Genomic DNA, 16,775 nt, shown 5'->3' with positions numbered 1-16,775 from the left:
ATACTAGGGTAATCCCAAAAGTAATGTCTCCTATTCTTTTTATAATTACATAGGCCTGTTTATTTCTACAATAGTTTACAGAAGTTTCCAGCTTGAACATTTTGCTATTTTTCGACATAACCAAAAATTTTGTTAACTATATATAACGGTAGTATCTGTTCCCGAAAGAACAGTTACCGTCGATGACCATGCAGCTTTGCTCGAAATGAAATGATAATTAGACACCCTAGCTGCAAGCAGGCGTTGATACACTTCATTGGGGACATGTTGAAAATGTGTGCCCCGACCGGGACTCGAACCCGGGATCTCCTGCTTACATGGCAGACGCTCTATCCATCTGAGCCACCGCGAGCACAGAGGATAGTGCGTCTGCAGGGACTTATCCCTTGCACGCTCCCAGTGAGATCCACATTCCCAACATGTCCACAACACTACATTCGTAGTGCGCCTAATGTAGTGTTGTGGACATGTTGGGAATGTGGATCTCACTGGGAGCGTGCAAGGGATAAGTCCCTGCAGACGCACTATCCTCTGTGCTCGCGGTGGCTCAGATGGATAGAGCGTCTGCCATGTAAGCAGGAGATCCCGGGTTCGAGTCCCGGTCGGGGCACACATTTTCAGCATGTCCCCAATGAAGTGCATCAACGCCTGCTTGCAGCTAGGGTGTCTATTTAATTATCATTTCATAACCAAAATTTCTGTCGATGCATTTTTGTAGACGCTGTCGCAGTTTTTGTAAGCCTATGTCATACCAGCTCGCCGGTATGCTGTTCAGAAAGTTATGAACCTCTTCTGTAAGTAGGCTGTTTAGGTTTTTATATTGGTAACGCCAAGTAGCGCTCTGTATGAAAATCACTGGCTGTGCTGTGTGCAGTGTGTGGCTGGTTTAAATTGCTGAAAAATTCTCTATTGTAGTGGGCAGTTAGATATTAACAGCGCGTAGCGTTGCGTAGTTGCAGGTGAGCCGCCAGCAGTGGTGGATGTAGGGAGAGAGATGGCGGAGTTTTGAGAGCGGATGATCTGGACGTGTGTCCATCAGAGACAGTAAATTTGTAAGACTGGATGTCTTGAACTGCTATATATATATTATGACTTTTGAACAATATTAAGGTAAATACATTGTTTGTTCTCTATCAAAATCTTTCATCTGCTAACTATGCCTATCAGTAGTTAGTGCCTTCAGTAGTCTGAATCTTTTATTTAGCTGGCAGTAGTGGCGCTCGCTATATTACAGTAGTTCGAGTAACGAAGATTTTTGTGAGGTAAGTGATTTGTGAAAGGTATAGGTTAATGTTGGTCAGGGCCATTCTTTTGTAGGGATTATTGAAAGTCAGATTGCGTTGCGCTAAAAAAAGTGTCAGTTCAGTGTTGATCAGAATAGGTAAAGAGCGAAATGTCTGAGTACGTTTAGTTCTGCTCAGCTGTTCGAAAATCAAATAACGTAAGGGGTTTACCAGCACAGTAGTCACTTCTTTCACCTCGTCGTCGGAGCTGAATCGCAGGGACCACAATTAACGCTGACAGGTACTGTGAAACTCTGAAAAAACTCTAACGGGCAATTCAGAACTGGAGAAGAGGAGTGTTGAGCAAGGGCGTACATATTCTCCCTGACAACGCTAGCCCACACATCGCTCGACAAGCCGTTGCTCCCTGCAACAGTTTCAGTGGAACATAATCACCCACCCATCCTATAGTCGTCACTTGGCACCCAGTGACTATCACCTGTTCCCTGGGTTAAAAGAACACTTCGCCGCAAAGCGATTCAACTCCGACGACGAGGTGAAAGAAGAGGTTCATAGCTTTCTGAACAGAATGGCGGCGAGCAGGTACGACATGGAAATACAAAAACTGCCAAAGCGTCTACAAAAATGCATCGACAGAAATTGTGATTATGTCGAAAAATAGCTGAATGTTCAAGCTGTAAACTTCCGTAAACCATTGTAGAAATAAACAGGTCTATGTACCTATAAAAGAATAGGAGACCTTACTTTTTGGATTACCCTCGTAGCAAAAGTCTGCCGTAGCTGATCATTGTATTACTACAGGACACACTATTCTGCCACAAAGATCTTGGCCCCGGCTAGATACTTTTGGGATTCAGTAATTTAAGAATCTGTGGAAATTCGTCTAGCACACAATCTCATCAATCGAGACGGCAGCTTTCAACTGGACTACGCCTGGCACACGGTGATCTCTTTAATATCTTCTGAGAGAAGACATTTTATTCATAATGAATCGTCTGGCGACATCTGACGTTTGTTATTAGCGACACTGGCGCGCATTCCGACAGAGGGCGGACTTGTAGTTTCACCTTTACGTACGCACCTGCTCACCACGGGTGGAACAGTATTTGTAGAGGGCACGGATTTCAACAGAGGACGCACCTGTAACGGCCGCCAATCCGCATGCTTTTCACCGCCAGTTTTTTGTTATGAAGCCGACACCGTGAACTAGCGGACTCCAGAGGCGGACACTCACCTAAAGATGGCTGGACGGTTGGCAGCCAAAATATTGTGGCAAGAAGTCAACATTGCCCGGCTGCAATCCCGAAACCTCATAGAATATTCAGTACGCCGGGAAAACTTCAAGAATCACATCCCATACTCTCCAACATCCTCTCCAATTGTGATCTACTGCCGCGTCTGCAGCAATATACGCCATCTTACCCACCTCCACACCTTACATATCCTGTCCCAATGAAACTTTTAGAGACCCCTCTTCGCGACCGAGAAATGCGCCCTGACACCTAACAGCCATATCTCTAGTCGCCATTTCTTTTCCTCAGATCAAGAGTCCAATGCCTCCTCCACCTTCCTGATCCACTCACGCATCATCATCACGAGAACCATGATCATCATGTTAGCACCAGCCACATCACGGCCATATGTGTTTTATCGTAAATCGTCAACAGGAACAATTTTGTTGTATTTTAATTCTGTTATTTTAATATTTTTCACTCTAAAAGGTAACTGTATATTTTTATTATCATTTAGCAGCAGAGCAGCAATATAGTTGCTGCTATATCGCTCTACCCTGCCCATTCCCCCTTTGGTCGTGGGATGAAGAAAAAATGGTTCTCGACCGTGCTCAGACATGTGGAGACGTCGAATGCTTTTGATGATGACTACAGTACAGGAGCAGAGCTTCGAGTTTTGAAGTAGTTTGAAGAATACTCTGTGTGACTCGATTAATCCCATAAAACTTTATCTCGTTGTGCGACGATCACAAAGTTCTATAGGTTTATAGTGGGCATATCATAATTAATAGCGACAGCTGAAAGTCTAAGATGACGTTGAGAGTCAGCATGTATGTTAGAAGAGCTTCTTTGGTTTATTACATTAAGAGCATTGTATACACATATGTTGGCCCGATACGATTAAATAACTGTCTTTACTCAGGACCAAAGATGGTTATCATCCACCGAAATTAATTACCTGGTGTAAAAAATTATTGCCTGTAAATGGAATAAATATAAAAATCTTCCCTGTAGCAATGTAGATTTTTGCTGTGACTGTGTCACAACGCGTGAAATTACGATACACAATGCATAATTAAGATAAACGTAGAATTCCTCAGAGCTGTGTACTTATAACTTTGGTCTTTGACATGATATTGCTTTCATCGCTGGAATAAGTGTACGTTATGAAATCGCGTTGTAATTGGTACAGGTGTGTGTTTTTCTGACATCTTCTTGCCAGACAGGATTTAAAGTCCCGTCAGCCATAAAACACTATGCCATTGAATTGGTGCACTAGTGACCCGTCGGTATGTCTCTGTACCTCTTCTGTAGCAGAAGAGCATCGATATGTCAATATCTTTGGCGACAGTGGACAACCGCTGCGTTATTGTTTATTTCATCGTAAAACTTTACGGACCCTGCTGACGTTAAAGGACTTGTCACTATTTTGAAGTTTATAGTCTAGTTTCGTATTGTTTAAGTTAATTCAAACTGATATTTTTTTGTACTGCAATAAGTAAATAACCCGATCAGATACGTTTTTACAGCACCGAGAAATCCCACTTGTGTGTTTTACATAAATTGAAAACATGTTCGTAATACAATGCAGTACTCTATTTTTAGAAAGACATTTATCCAAAGAAATTCCGCACTGGCTGTATGAGTGATTTTTATTAAATCTGCGACCGGTTTCGCACCACTTATCTGTGCATCCTCAGGCAATATAAGCTACAGGGCGTGGCGACGTAGTGGCTACAGGGCAATGTTCAACGTTCGCACCGATAAGTGGTGCCAAACCGGTCGCAGATTTAATGAAAATCATTCATACAGCCAGTGCGGAATTTCTTTGGATAAATGTCGAAGTTTGGATGTGGTTGCCAGCCCTACAAAACAACATAAAAAACGTCGTGTGACTAGGGCCTCCCGTCGGGTAGACCGTTCGCCTGGTGCAAGTCTTTCGATTTGACGCCACTTCGGCGACTTGCGCGTCGATGGGGATGAAATGGTGATGATTAGGACAACACAGCACCCAGTCCCTGAACGGAGAAAATCTCCGACCCAGCCGGGAATCGAATCCGGGCCCTTAGGATTGACATTATGTCACGCTGACCACTCAGCTACCGGGGGCGGACACAAAACAACATGTTACTCTATTTTTTTAGTTGCTTTGGTAACATTCTCCCCACATATGAAACCCTTTGATACAGATTTTAATAGTTTGGACAGGAAAAGATTAGGACACGCACCTTAAGGTAGTTCTCGAGCTGGGAGGCGTTGGCGGAGCGCACCATGGAGAGCAGCGCCTGCGTCGAGCTCATGTCGATCATGGGCGGGAACATGCCGAGCAGGTCCGTGGCGGGGGCGGGCGTCGGCGCCGGCGTCGGGGGGCCGCCCGCGCCCGCGCCGCCCTTCTTGCCGCCCCCGCCGCCCCCGTGCTCGTCCTTGGGGGAGCCGGTGGGTGCGGGCCCGCCGCCGAGCCCGACGCCGCCCTTGATGCCGGGCAGCGGGCTGGCGGGCGCCGTCAGCGGCGCCATCAGCCCTACGAAGGGCGTGGCGGCGCCCGACTTGAAGGGCGCGAAGCGCGGGTCCAGGTAGCCGTTGCGCGCGCCCGTCGCCGCCGCCGCCGCCGCCGCTGCCGCCGCCGCACTGCTCAGGTAGCTGCCGGGCAAACACCACCAGTACAGTCAGCCGATCAGCGGTCCGCCACAGCCCAGACGCACTGTGCGCATTCAGGCGCGCCTTTCGTGCAAACAACTAATTTTTTGCTAACAGAAGTAATGTCCATTACAATTATCCGGGCTGTTATGCCGTGGTCGGTTGACGAATTCTGTGTCAATTCCCAACGTTTCGTCCCCGTCTGCGGAGGACATCTTCAAGGGGGTCTGCAGCTCGATGGAAGGTCCAACACACCCACTGGCTCGCTACTGTAGCCAGTGGGTGTGTTGGACCTTCCATCGAGCTACAGACCCCGTTGGAAGTTGTCAACTTATTGGCAATAATCACTATGTGGACGATGTGGCCCAATCTACACCATATTTTAAATCTATGTGACGATGCTATGCTGATTATATGCATATGTTTTGACGATGCCATTATGGCCTTATCACTTTAGGACATGGTGTAAAAAAGATCTGAAGATGATCATTACAGACTGAAACCGATCACCGTCTAAAGAAGTCATTTGTGATCAGAGACTGGAATAAAAAAGCATTTTACAGTATTGGATCACTGTTTGTACACGCGATTATGTCGCAGTTGGTGACAACATGCGTAAATTGTGAAGTTCTTCACAAGTAGATGAAAAGGCTCTAGGTATGATCATATTCTATACTGAAATGTTTATGACAATAACTAAAGTACTTGTGAAACCAACGTTCAAAAATTCTTTGTCCTATAACAACAACATTGTTTAACAGACGTGCTGCACTCTATCGCTGGAAATCGGGATTATTTCACTGCTCCACTTACACTGCAATGGCCTTTAATATCTCTAAACCAGCTGGTGCATCACACCTTTACGTTTTGTGGCTAATTCTCTAAATTAACAGCAGCGCAAATCAGAACATAACCTCTTGGCAGCGTCACATGCTCCTACGCAAAATCACCTATGCTTTCCAGTAAGAGCAGCCTTGTAGAAGACGCCTTGCACCTGATGCTGATGCTTAACCACCAAAACGCATAACGGATTAAAAAAAAAAACGCAGAATTATACAGAGGGCGGAAAAACAATCAGACTAAAAGTGTAGGGCAGAAAGAGAGCATAAAACGATGGAATTTAAGTGTAAGAACTGTGGCTCGCAGTTGCATATTAATAGCGTTACATGCATCAGCATTAACTGCGGCTATGTGACGATCTTCAAGTCTGAAGATGAAGAAGACACACCAATCCCTGCATCAGCGTTATGTTCTATGCCAGAATGAAAACAAACTAATAGTAATTAAGTGGTAATAAGTCTGTGTAAAAAAGTACATTCATTTTTCATTTACTTTGACCTTTATTGGACATATTGTAACATGAAAAATGGGCAGGTGGTTGTTTCCATTTCTAAAGAAGTGCTGCATGGTACGTCAGCTAAGTGCGATACATGTGTATGTGATGCTTTAAGTTTTCCTTGTTTTCATCGTGACGATTAGCTAGCCCAGACACTTTGTTTACGTAGACATGTTCTGGGAATTACTTTTCATTTTGAGCAAAGATGTCCATATGTCAGATTTGAGACATGTTTATGTAGCGCCAAGAATATGCAACTGCGACCCTTAGTTCCTGTACTCAGATTCGTTCGTTGGACGCTGTCAAGTCGCCCTGCACCTTTCGTCAAGTTGTTTTTCCGCGTTCCCGTGTGTTTTTTTTTTTCGTTGCAACTCTAAGGGATGCAATTTTGTCGAAAACTGACATTCTGAGCCCGTGGCTGTGTAAAAAATGTAGGTTGACTGTTACATAGAAGAAACACCAACCAGCGACTTTTTATAATGCTATTAATTTATTTAAATAACACCCCGGCTCTGAACATAACAGACTGATCTTCAGACGCCTAGTTCAGGTTAAAATACATTTTACGTTAGCTTACTCTTTCATGTTTTCCCGAATGATGAAATTTCCTTAGGGTGGTGGTGGTGCGCTACAACCGAAACAAGATGTGAGACAATGTCTTTTTAACTTTAATTGTGCCTCACAACGCTTTTAAATGATGTAAACAATTTATTAAAGTGAAGATGTTTTGGTTACTTATGTAGAAAAATCCGTGCCATTAAGTTTATCTGGAACGTAATGGTGCCGATTCACTTTGATGGGTCAACATTTACCCGCAGCGGATTCACTTTAATAATTTATTTGCATCATTTAAAATCGGCCGGCCGCGGTGGTCTCGCGGTTCTAGGCGCGCAGTCCGGAACCGCGCGACTGGTACGGTCGCAGGTTCGAATCCTGCCTCGGGCATGGATGTGTGTGATGTCCTTAGGTTAGTTAGGTTTAACTAGTTCTAAGTTCTAGGGGACTGATGACCTAAGATGTTAAGTCCCATAGTGCTCAGAGCCATTTGAACCATTTAAAATTGTTATGAGGCATCATTACAGTTAAATAGACGTTGGTTCAAAATGGTTCAAATGGCTCTGAGCACTATGGGACTTAACTTCAAACTTCAAACTACTTAAACCTAACTAACCTAAGTACATCACACACATCCTTGCCCGAGGCAGGATTCGAAACTGCGACCGTAGCAGTCGCGCGGTTCCGGACTGAGCGCCTAGAACCGCTAGACCACCGCGCCCGGCTGGGAGAACAAAAAGTGTATTGTAATGTAAAATGTATCTTCTTGAACTAGTCATCTGAAGATGAACCCGTTATGTTCGAAACAGGTAACGACGCTGTTTAAATAAATAAGAAGCATTGTAAAAAGTGGCTGGTTGCTGTTTTTTTCTGTGTAAGAGTTAATCTCTATCTAATGAATGCGATTTATGCCTGTTCAATTTAAGGCTCGAAAATTCGAAACGCGAGTAAGTGACTGATTGTGGTTTCAGAAAGATGATGTGAAATGGCGACTTTATAATAACGATCAAGACTTCGTGCGTCGAGGAAGGGGAGAAAACAAGCGCGAAGCTCTGTTCGTCGCACGTGTACTGTTTAGTGGCGTCAGACACGATTAGTTGCGGCGCGCCGCTGTTACACTTCGCAGGTGGAGGATGAATGCGCGACACGGCCGGAACACGGATGGCTGGAGTACTCACTCGTTGGGGTTGGCGTTGTTGTACTTGGCGGCGAGCGAGCGCATGAAGTCGGAGTAGTTCCTGGCCAGGTGCTCCGTCTTGAGCGGGTGCGGCGACGCGGCTCGCTCTGGCGGCGTGCCCGGGTACGAGGAGCCCGGAGTGCCGCTGCGGGACGACGTCGAGTTGGTGTCCGGCGCGCCCGGCTGCAACACACACCCCCACCACCACCGGGCTGGCGTCACGAACACTGTGCACACACTGGGCTCACAGGTAATACAGATTACCACATGGTTACTACCATCAATCTTTCCAAGTTAAAGGGTGCCTATCTCACTACTTCCAGGCCCAACAAAAATTCGATTTCGCACAAGTACTAGCTTTTTACACGCGGCTTTCCCCGTATACGCATATGTCACATTTATTTCTCTCTCTCTCTCTCTCACACACACACACACACTATATATATATATATATATATATATATATATATATATATATATATATATATATATATATAGGGTGTTTCAAAAATGACCGGTATATTTGAAACGGTAATAAAAACTAAACGAGCAGCGATAGAAATACACCGTTTGTTGCAATATGCTTGGGACAACAGTACATTTGCAGGCAGACAAACTTTCGAAATTACAGTAGTTACAATTTTCAACAACAGATGGCGCTGCGGTCTAGGGAAACTCTATAGTACGATATTTTCCACATATCCACCATGCGTAGCAATAATATGGCGTAGTCTCTGAATGAAATTACCCGAAACCTTTGACAACGTGTCTGGCGGAATGGCTTCACATGCAGATGAGATGTACTGCTTCAGCTGTTCAATTGTTTCTGGATTCTCGCGATACACCTGGTCTTTCAAGTGTCCCCACAGAAAGAAGTCACAGGGGTTCATGTCTGGCGAATACGGAGGCCAATCCACGCCGCCTCCTGTATGTTTCGGATAGCCCAAAGCAATCACACGATCATCGAAATATTCATTCAGGAAATTAAAGACGTCGGCCGTGCGATGTGGCCGGGCACCATCTTGCATAAACCACGAGGTGTTCGCAGTGTCGTCTAAGGCAGTTTGTACCGCCACAAATTCACGAAGAATGTCCAGATAGCGTGATGCAGTAATCGTTTCGGATCTGAAAAATGGGCCAATGATTCCTTTGGAAGAAATGGCGGCCCAGACCAGTACTTTTTGAGGATGCAGGGACGATGGGACTGCAACATGGGGCTTTTCGGTTCCCCATATGCGCCAGTTCTGTTTATTGACGAAGCCGTCCAGGTAAAAATAAGCTTCGTCAGGAAACCAAATGCTGCCCACATGCATATCGCCGTCATCAATCCTGTGCACTATATCGTTAGCGAATGTCTCTCGTGCAGCAATGGTAGCGGCGCTGAGGGGTTGCCGCGTTTGAATTTTGTATGGATAGAGGTGTAAACTCTGGCGCATGAGACGATACGTGGACGTTGGCGTCATTTGGACCGCAGCTGCAACACGGCGAACGGAAACCCGAGGCCGCTGTTGGATCACCTGCCGCACTAGCTGCGCGTTGCCCTCTGTGGTTGCCGTACGCGGTCGCCCTACCTTTCCAGCACGTTCATCCGTCACGTTCCCAGTCCGTTGAAATTTTTGAAACAGATCCTTTATTGTATCGCTTTTCCGTCCTTTGGTTACATTAAACCTCCGTTGAAAACCTCGTCTTGTTGCAACAACACTGTGTTCTAGGCGGTGGAATTCCAACACCAGATAAATCCTCTGTTCTAAGGAATAAACCATGTTGTCTACAGCACACTTGCACGTTGTGAACAGCACACGCTTACAGCAGAACGACGACGTACAGAATGGCGCACCCACAGACTGCGTTGTCTTCTATATCTTTCGCATCACTTGCAGCGCCATCTGTTGTTGAAAATTGTAACTACTGTAATTTCGAAAGTTTGTCCGCCTGAAAATGTACTGTTGTCCCAAGTATATTGCAACAAACGGTGTATTTCTATCGCTGCTCGTTTAGTTTTTATTGCCGGTTCAAATATACCGGTCATTTTTGAAACACCCTGTATATATATATATTCATCAGTGTTCTGCCTAAAGGCAGGTTTTCACATGATAGATCTCCAGGCTGTCCGGTCTTCTGCCATCTTCTTCAGGTCTGCATAATTTCCTCTTCCCTTTATGTCGTCTATCACCTTGTATCTCCTCCTTCCTCTCAGTCTTCTCCCACAAAGCATCTACTAGCAAGCACTCCCTTCTCAATGAATGTCCGAACTAGTTCTTTTTCCTTCAGCAGACATCTTCTCTCACCAACCCTTTCCAATACTCTTTCATTACTCACTCTTTCCATTCAGCTTATTCTCTCCATTCTCCTCCACATCCACATCTCAAATGCTTCTAACCTTTTTCCATCCTCTCGTCTCAGTGTCCATGTTTCTGCCCCATATAGTGCCACACTCCAGACAAAACATTTGCCAAGCCTTTTCCTTAGTCCTTTACCTAATTTGCCTCATAAGAGTCTCCTCTTTCTGTTGAATGCCTCCTTCGCTATGGCAATTCGAGTTTTCACCTCCTGGTGACATCTCAAGACTTCAGTTATTGTGCTTCCGAGATATTTAAATTCTCTTACTTGGCTAATAGTAGATTGTCTTATTTTAATATTGGACAGTCTGCGTCTTTTACTGATGACCATACTCTTTGTTTTTGCTGTGTTTATTTGCATCCCATATTCCACACAAGCTTCATTCAGATCTTTGAGCATGTTATTCACTGTCCGCTCACTTTCTGCCACTAATACCATGTCATTAGCAAATCTTATACATTCTATTCTCTTTCCACCAATACATATTCCTCTTTTCCCATCTAAACTTTTCGCAATAATCTCTTCAAGGTATACCTTAAACAACAGTGGGGAAAGACAACAACCTTGTCTAACACCTTGTCCAATGCTGCTTCCTTCTGACATTTCATTTCCAATCCTTATCCTTACTTTCTGGTGTAAATATAGATTCTGTATCAGTCGTCTCTCTCTCTCTCTCTCTCTCTCTCTCTCTCTCTCTCTCTCTCTCTCTCTCCAATCTACTCCTTTTACTCCTTTCCTCTTCAAGATATCCATCAGCTTGTTCCACTGAACTCTGTCAAACGCCTTTTCTATATATATATATATATATATATATATATATATATATATATATATATATATATATATATATATGGGGTGATCAAAAAGTCAGTATAAATTTGAAAACTGAATAAATCACGGAATAATGTAGATAGAGTGGTACAAATTGACACACATGCTTGGAATTACATGGGGTTTTGTTAGAACCATAAAAATACAAAAGTTCAAAAAATGTCCGACAGATGGCGCTTCATCTGATCAAAATAGCAATAATTAGCATAACAGAGTAAGACAAGGCATAGATGATGTTCACAGGAAATGCTCAATATGTCCACCGTCATTCCTCAACAATAGCTGCAGTCGAGGAATAATGTTGTGAACAGCACTGTAAAGCATGTTCGTAGTTATGGTGAGGCATTGGCGTCGGATGTCATCTTTCAGCATCCCTAGAGATGTCGGTCGATCACGATACACTTGTGACTTCAGGTAACCCCAAAGCCAATAATCGCACGGACGGTGGTCTGGGGACCTGGGAGGCCAAGCATGACGAAAGTGGCGGCTGAGCACACGATCATCAACAAACGACGCGTGCAAGAGATCTTTCACGCGTCTAGCAATATAGCGTGGAGCGCCATCCTGCATAAACATAGTACGTTCCAGCAGGTGTTTATCAGCCAGGCTGGGGATGATGCGATTCTGTAACATATCGGCGTACCTCTCACCTGTCACGGTAGCAGTTTTGCTATCCAACGCCATCTGTCGGACATTTTGTGAACTTGGTTTTTTTTTTTTGGTTCTTATAAAATCCCATGTCATTCCAAGCATGTGTGTGAATTTTTACCTCTCTATCTACATTATTCCGTGGTTTATTAAGTTTTCAAATTTATACTGACTTTTTGATATATATATATATATATATATATATATATATATATATATATATATTACTGGTGTCCACAATTAAAGCAACAAATGGCAATTTTGCAAGGTTGCGTTTATTTTGCCAGAAAGCGGTATAAACAAGTGATAGTAAAGTAGAAACAATGTAAACAATACAGAATGTAAACAACTGCAACATGCATAATGGTAGACAAAAATGTTCTTTGTTTTTTCCAACTTATAGGGTTTGCACACACATTCCGACAACTGGTTAATGTGCTCAGTATGAGGTGTGGCCATCCCTGGCAGAATTACAGGCCTCACAACGTTTCATGTTGAGGCAATAACGCCCATTCTTGCCGCAGAGCTGCTCGCAGGTCTTGGACAGTGGTTGGTGGATGCTGACGTGATGCCACGCCTCTCTCTATTGCATCCCAGACACGCTCTACTGCATTCAAATCCGAGAGCGAACAGACCACGCCAAGTATGCAGTGCTTTCCGTTTCCAAGAAAACATCAGCCACCTGTGCTCTATGAGGTCGAGCATTATCGTCCATCAATACGAAGTCCGAGTCCACACCACCTCGCAACAACCGCAAACGAGGTCCAAGATCTCGTCACGATATCTGACATCAGTTAAACTTTGCCGATTCACCGGTGCAATTTCAAGAAGTGCTGTTCGAGTGGTCAACAAATCCATGCCCACACCATTAGGGATCCTCCTCGATATCGGTCTCTTTCCGCTACGTTTGAATTCCGAAATGGTGTTCTACATCCACTCCAGATGCGAATCCATTGAGAATCACTCTCCAGACTAAATCGGGACTCGTCTGAGAAAACAGCATCGGCACACTGTTTCGGTGCCCAGGTACCAAGTTAGACAAAAAGGCCACTCTGCCGGAGCCTTCAGCACACAGGTTGCCTTGATACAATACGTTTAGTGGATGCTGCCAGTTCACAAGCCAATTGCTGTGCAATTCTAAAGCGGTACTGTCTTGTCCTTACATTCAAATACGGTCCTTTCTTCTGAAGTCACACGTAGTCGGCTCTGCCCTGGTCTTTGGAATACAGTTTCGGTCTTTTATATACTATCGCTACATCCGAGAAACAACAGAACGATTCACATCAGTTTGTGACTGCCCTGCTTCCTTTCTTTCCATGTTTCTCCACCGCAAGGAGTCTGGTAGGCATCTTCCCTGTGCCATACTGCACCGTCTGTGACTGTGTAGACACCGATCTTGGATGCTGGGCTACCCAGCAAACACTACCTTGTCTCATAGGTGCCCTGAATTCATCGTTGGCGCAGTTGTCCGTTGGCCGGAATGCCATCTTCCGTGCAGAGCACGATCGTACGGACATCTGATTGACAGTTTGTATGATTATATCGTGAATTAGACACGTGACGGGGAAATAGCGGTTTGCTGCTTTAATTTTGGACACCAGTGTATGTGTCATATATAATGAACACTTTTAATACTTATTTGTACACATATTTCATCCTGCAGTTTCATCTGAATTCTGAGACAACTTATTCTGCCAGTAACCGAGAGTGGTTTCCAGAGAAGGACTGTCTTTGACAACAGTCTGACTGCAGACGCTTTACATCAAGCGACTCTAGAGAGCACGTTAAATGTATCTGTGGTATTCAGCCGTGTAGCATGATCTTTTGCCCCGAAACATGACGTGGTTGACGCACTGAACAATGAAAATGAGAGGTATCACACTTTTTAAGTATTGCACGTCAGCCAATTACAGGAAAGAAATAACAATAGCTCATCGTCACTGCCACCAGTAGAGATAGTGGGGTTCTCATGCTCCCACAGTATTTTTATGCAAATAGTGATGATGAAGTCCCATACTCCGTAACAGAGCGTAGGGGACGATGCGGGAGACCCGTACCACCGTACTAAGCAAATAGTGAGCCCTGTATATACCAGATCTGGTTGAAATTGCTCCAGGCTTTCCTAAGTGGTGCTCTTATATGACGCTTTTTCACCTCAAACTGTCAGCCATAGGGGTGCTATGGGCGTCTTACTGTCACAATTAATTTTTCCAGGCAGCGAATGATACTTGTGTCAATTTCCGTAGAAATTTCTTCGCGCATTACAGAGGTATGCTGATATGACACCTTCTTTGCACCTCCTGCCCCTATCCCCTACCCTTAGGGTTAAAAGTCACCATGACTGTCGCTAATAGCACTAGCGATCACGAAAACTGTGGTTTTGATTCTAATATCGGTCGGTATCGAACATTTTCATATGTCACGACTCCTCATAACCACCCCGACACTTAGCGGTTGCTGTATACTACTCCCACAGTATTTTTATGCGAATAATTACGCAAACAATGAATCAGATATAAGTAAAATTTGAGTGAAGCTGCTCCAGACCTTGCTGAGTTAAACTTTTATGTAATCCACTTTTCATTCTTACCCTCATCGACTGGACGTGGTAGCTACCCACCATCCATCATAATGTTCGTACATCCATATTTAAATTGGATGATGGTCGGACATCGGCTGGTATAATTTTTATAAAAAATGAAACTCCTCCAGCTGTACTTAAGATTTCATATTTATTTGGTTATAGTTTCGACGTTGCGTCAACGCCATCTTCAGGTCCGTACACGTTGATGATATCAATTGCGTGTGGCTGAGTACTAGAAGTCCGCTGTGAGATCAATACGTGCACCACATTGACGGCGGGCATCATAATCGGATGATTGATGTTGAAACACTTGAAGACGAACAGACAAATATTCATTTTCATATATTACATTGACCGAATTTAAAATGCTGCCACTATATACCCCATTAAGAGGTATAATCGTATGTTACAGGTCTAACACAGCAAGTCAAGTATTATAGTTGCTAGAGGTTGTGAGGTATCAGGTGGTGCTGGAAGGTGTTCCTACCTGGTGGTGCTGGTTGCTGGTGCTGTTGGAGCTGGCGGTGCTGCTGTTGCTGGAGGCGGCGCCCTGTGGCCCGCCCCCGCCGCCACCCCCGCCTCCCGGCGTGGAGGGCCCCGGAGGGCTGAGGCGCTCCGTTTTGACGGCCGCCGCCGGGGGCTGCGAGTCGGAGGCGGTGGAGCCCGCCCCCGCGCCGGCGCCGTTCATGGCCGCGCCCGTCGGCGTGCACGAGCCGCCCCCGCCGCCCCCGGCCCGGCCGCCGGCCTTCCGGCCCCCGCCGCCCGCGCTCGGCACCGTCGCGTCTGCTGCCTCCGTCTCCAGCTGGCCCTCACCTGCCGACAAAGACCCACGCACGTCAAAAAAATGGTTCAAATGGCTCTGAGCACTATGGGACTCAACATCTGAGGTCATCAGTCCCCTAGAACTTAGAACTACTTAAACCTAACTAACCTAAGGAGAGCACACACGTCCGCACCCGAGGCAGGACTCGAGCCTGCGACGGTAGCGGTCGCGCGGTTCCAGACTGTAGCGCCTAGAACCGCTCGGCCACTCGGGCCGGCCAAGCACGTCACCCTGAAGTCCACACTACACTGGTGCAGCTTTAGTACATCACAATCAGACGTGTGGCCGCTATACGGGGTGTCCCATTTACTTTGAACACCGCAAATAACTCTGTGTTCAGATGCGACATAAAAAAAAATCAAGCAAATGTTATTTACAATGAGTGCCCTACTTTTTTTTTGTTCGTTACCAAATTATGTACAGCATTAGATCTACTTCTCTTTTTAAATAACACCGTAATTCAGTTATTCACTTCCTCCCCCCAAGATCTACTCAAAAACGTATCACAGCGTAACTCTGACGTAAACATGTTAAAATGGAAGGAAGTCTGAAAGAAAAATAAAATAACGTAAACAAAAAACTCGCACGATTGTGTGGATTCGGGGGAAACGTTTAGCAACTTACAGACGGAAACAACAAATATTCTTCAGCTCGCTGTGTATTGCTTGCGTAAAGAGTCACAGCAACGCCAACGTTCATAATGTTGAATGATTTTCGTGCAGCCACAGGAAATCGTCTTACGACTCAAACTGTCCGAAATAGGCTGCTTGATGAGCAACTTCAGTCCCGACGTCCATCTTTGCAACCACGACACCGTGCAGCGCGGTACAGATGGGCCCAACAACATACCGAATGGACCGCTGAGGATTGGCATCACGTTCTCTTCATCGATGCGTGTCACATGAGCCTTCAAACAGACAATCGTGTTTGGAGGCAACCCGGTCAGGCTGGACGCATCAGACAGTGTCCAGCGAGTGCAGCAAGGTGGTGTTTTCTGGTGGCATTATGCGGGGCTAACGTACGCCGCTCGAACGGCTGTACGACACATGAACGCCATCCTCCGACCGATAGTGAAACCATATCGGCAGCATGGACGACAATTCGCGCCCCCATCGTGCATATCTTATGAACGACTTCCTTTAGGATAACAACATCGCTCGACTGGAGTGGCCAGCATGTTCTCCAGACATGAACGCTATCGAACATTCCTGGGATAGATGGAAAAGGGCTGTTTGTGGGCGACGTGACCCATCTACCAATCTGAACCAGCAGTGCCTTGATGAACTTGTGGATAGTATGCCACGACGAATACAGGCATGCATCAATGCAAGAGGACGTGCTACTGGGTATTAGAGGTACCGGTGTGTA

General features: G+C 45.3%; 1 protein-coding gene across 1 annotated transcript in view; it reads right to left on the bottom strand.

The window, feature by feature from the left end:
* The window catches only part of LOC126252726 (uncharacterized), a 452,053-nt gene extending 436,781 nt beyond the window's left edge, over positions 1-15,272 (bottom strand). The window contains exons 1-4 of the mRNA XM_049953628.1: positions 15,072-15,272; positions 8,183-8,364; positions 4,972-5,116; positions 4,705-4,869 (exon numbers count right to left, since the gene is read on the bottom strand). Of these exons, the coding sequence (XP_049809585.1) occupies positions 4,705-4,869; positions 4,972-5,116; positions 8,183-8,364; positions 15,072-15,272 (693 nt within the window). The remainder of the gene's footprint in view (positions 1-4,704; positions 4,870-4,971; positions 5,117-8,182; positions 8,365-15,071) is intronic.
* Between the last annotated feature and the right edge of the window lie 1,503 nt (positions 15,273-16,775).

This window comes from Schistocerca nitens, chromosome 4, assembly GCF_023898315.1.
Source record: "Schistocerca nitens isolate TAMUIC-IGC-003100 chromosome 4, iqSchNite1.1, whole genome shotgun sequence".
Taxonomy (NCBI): Eukaryota; Metazoa; Arthropoda; class Insecta; order Orthoptera; family Acrididae; genus Schistocerca; species Schistocerca nitens.
Note: the sequence above shows the minus strand (reverse complement) of the source record. Positions and strands in the feature narration are given on the sequence as shown.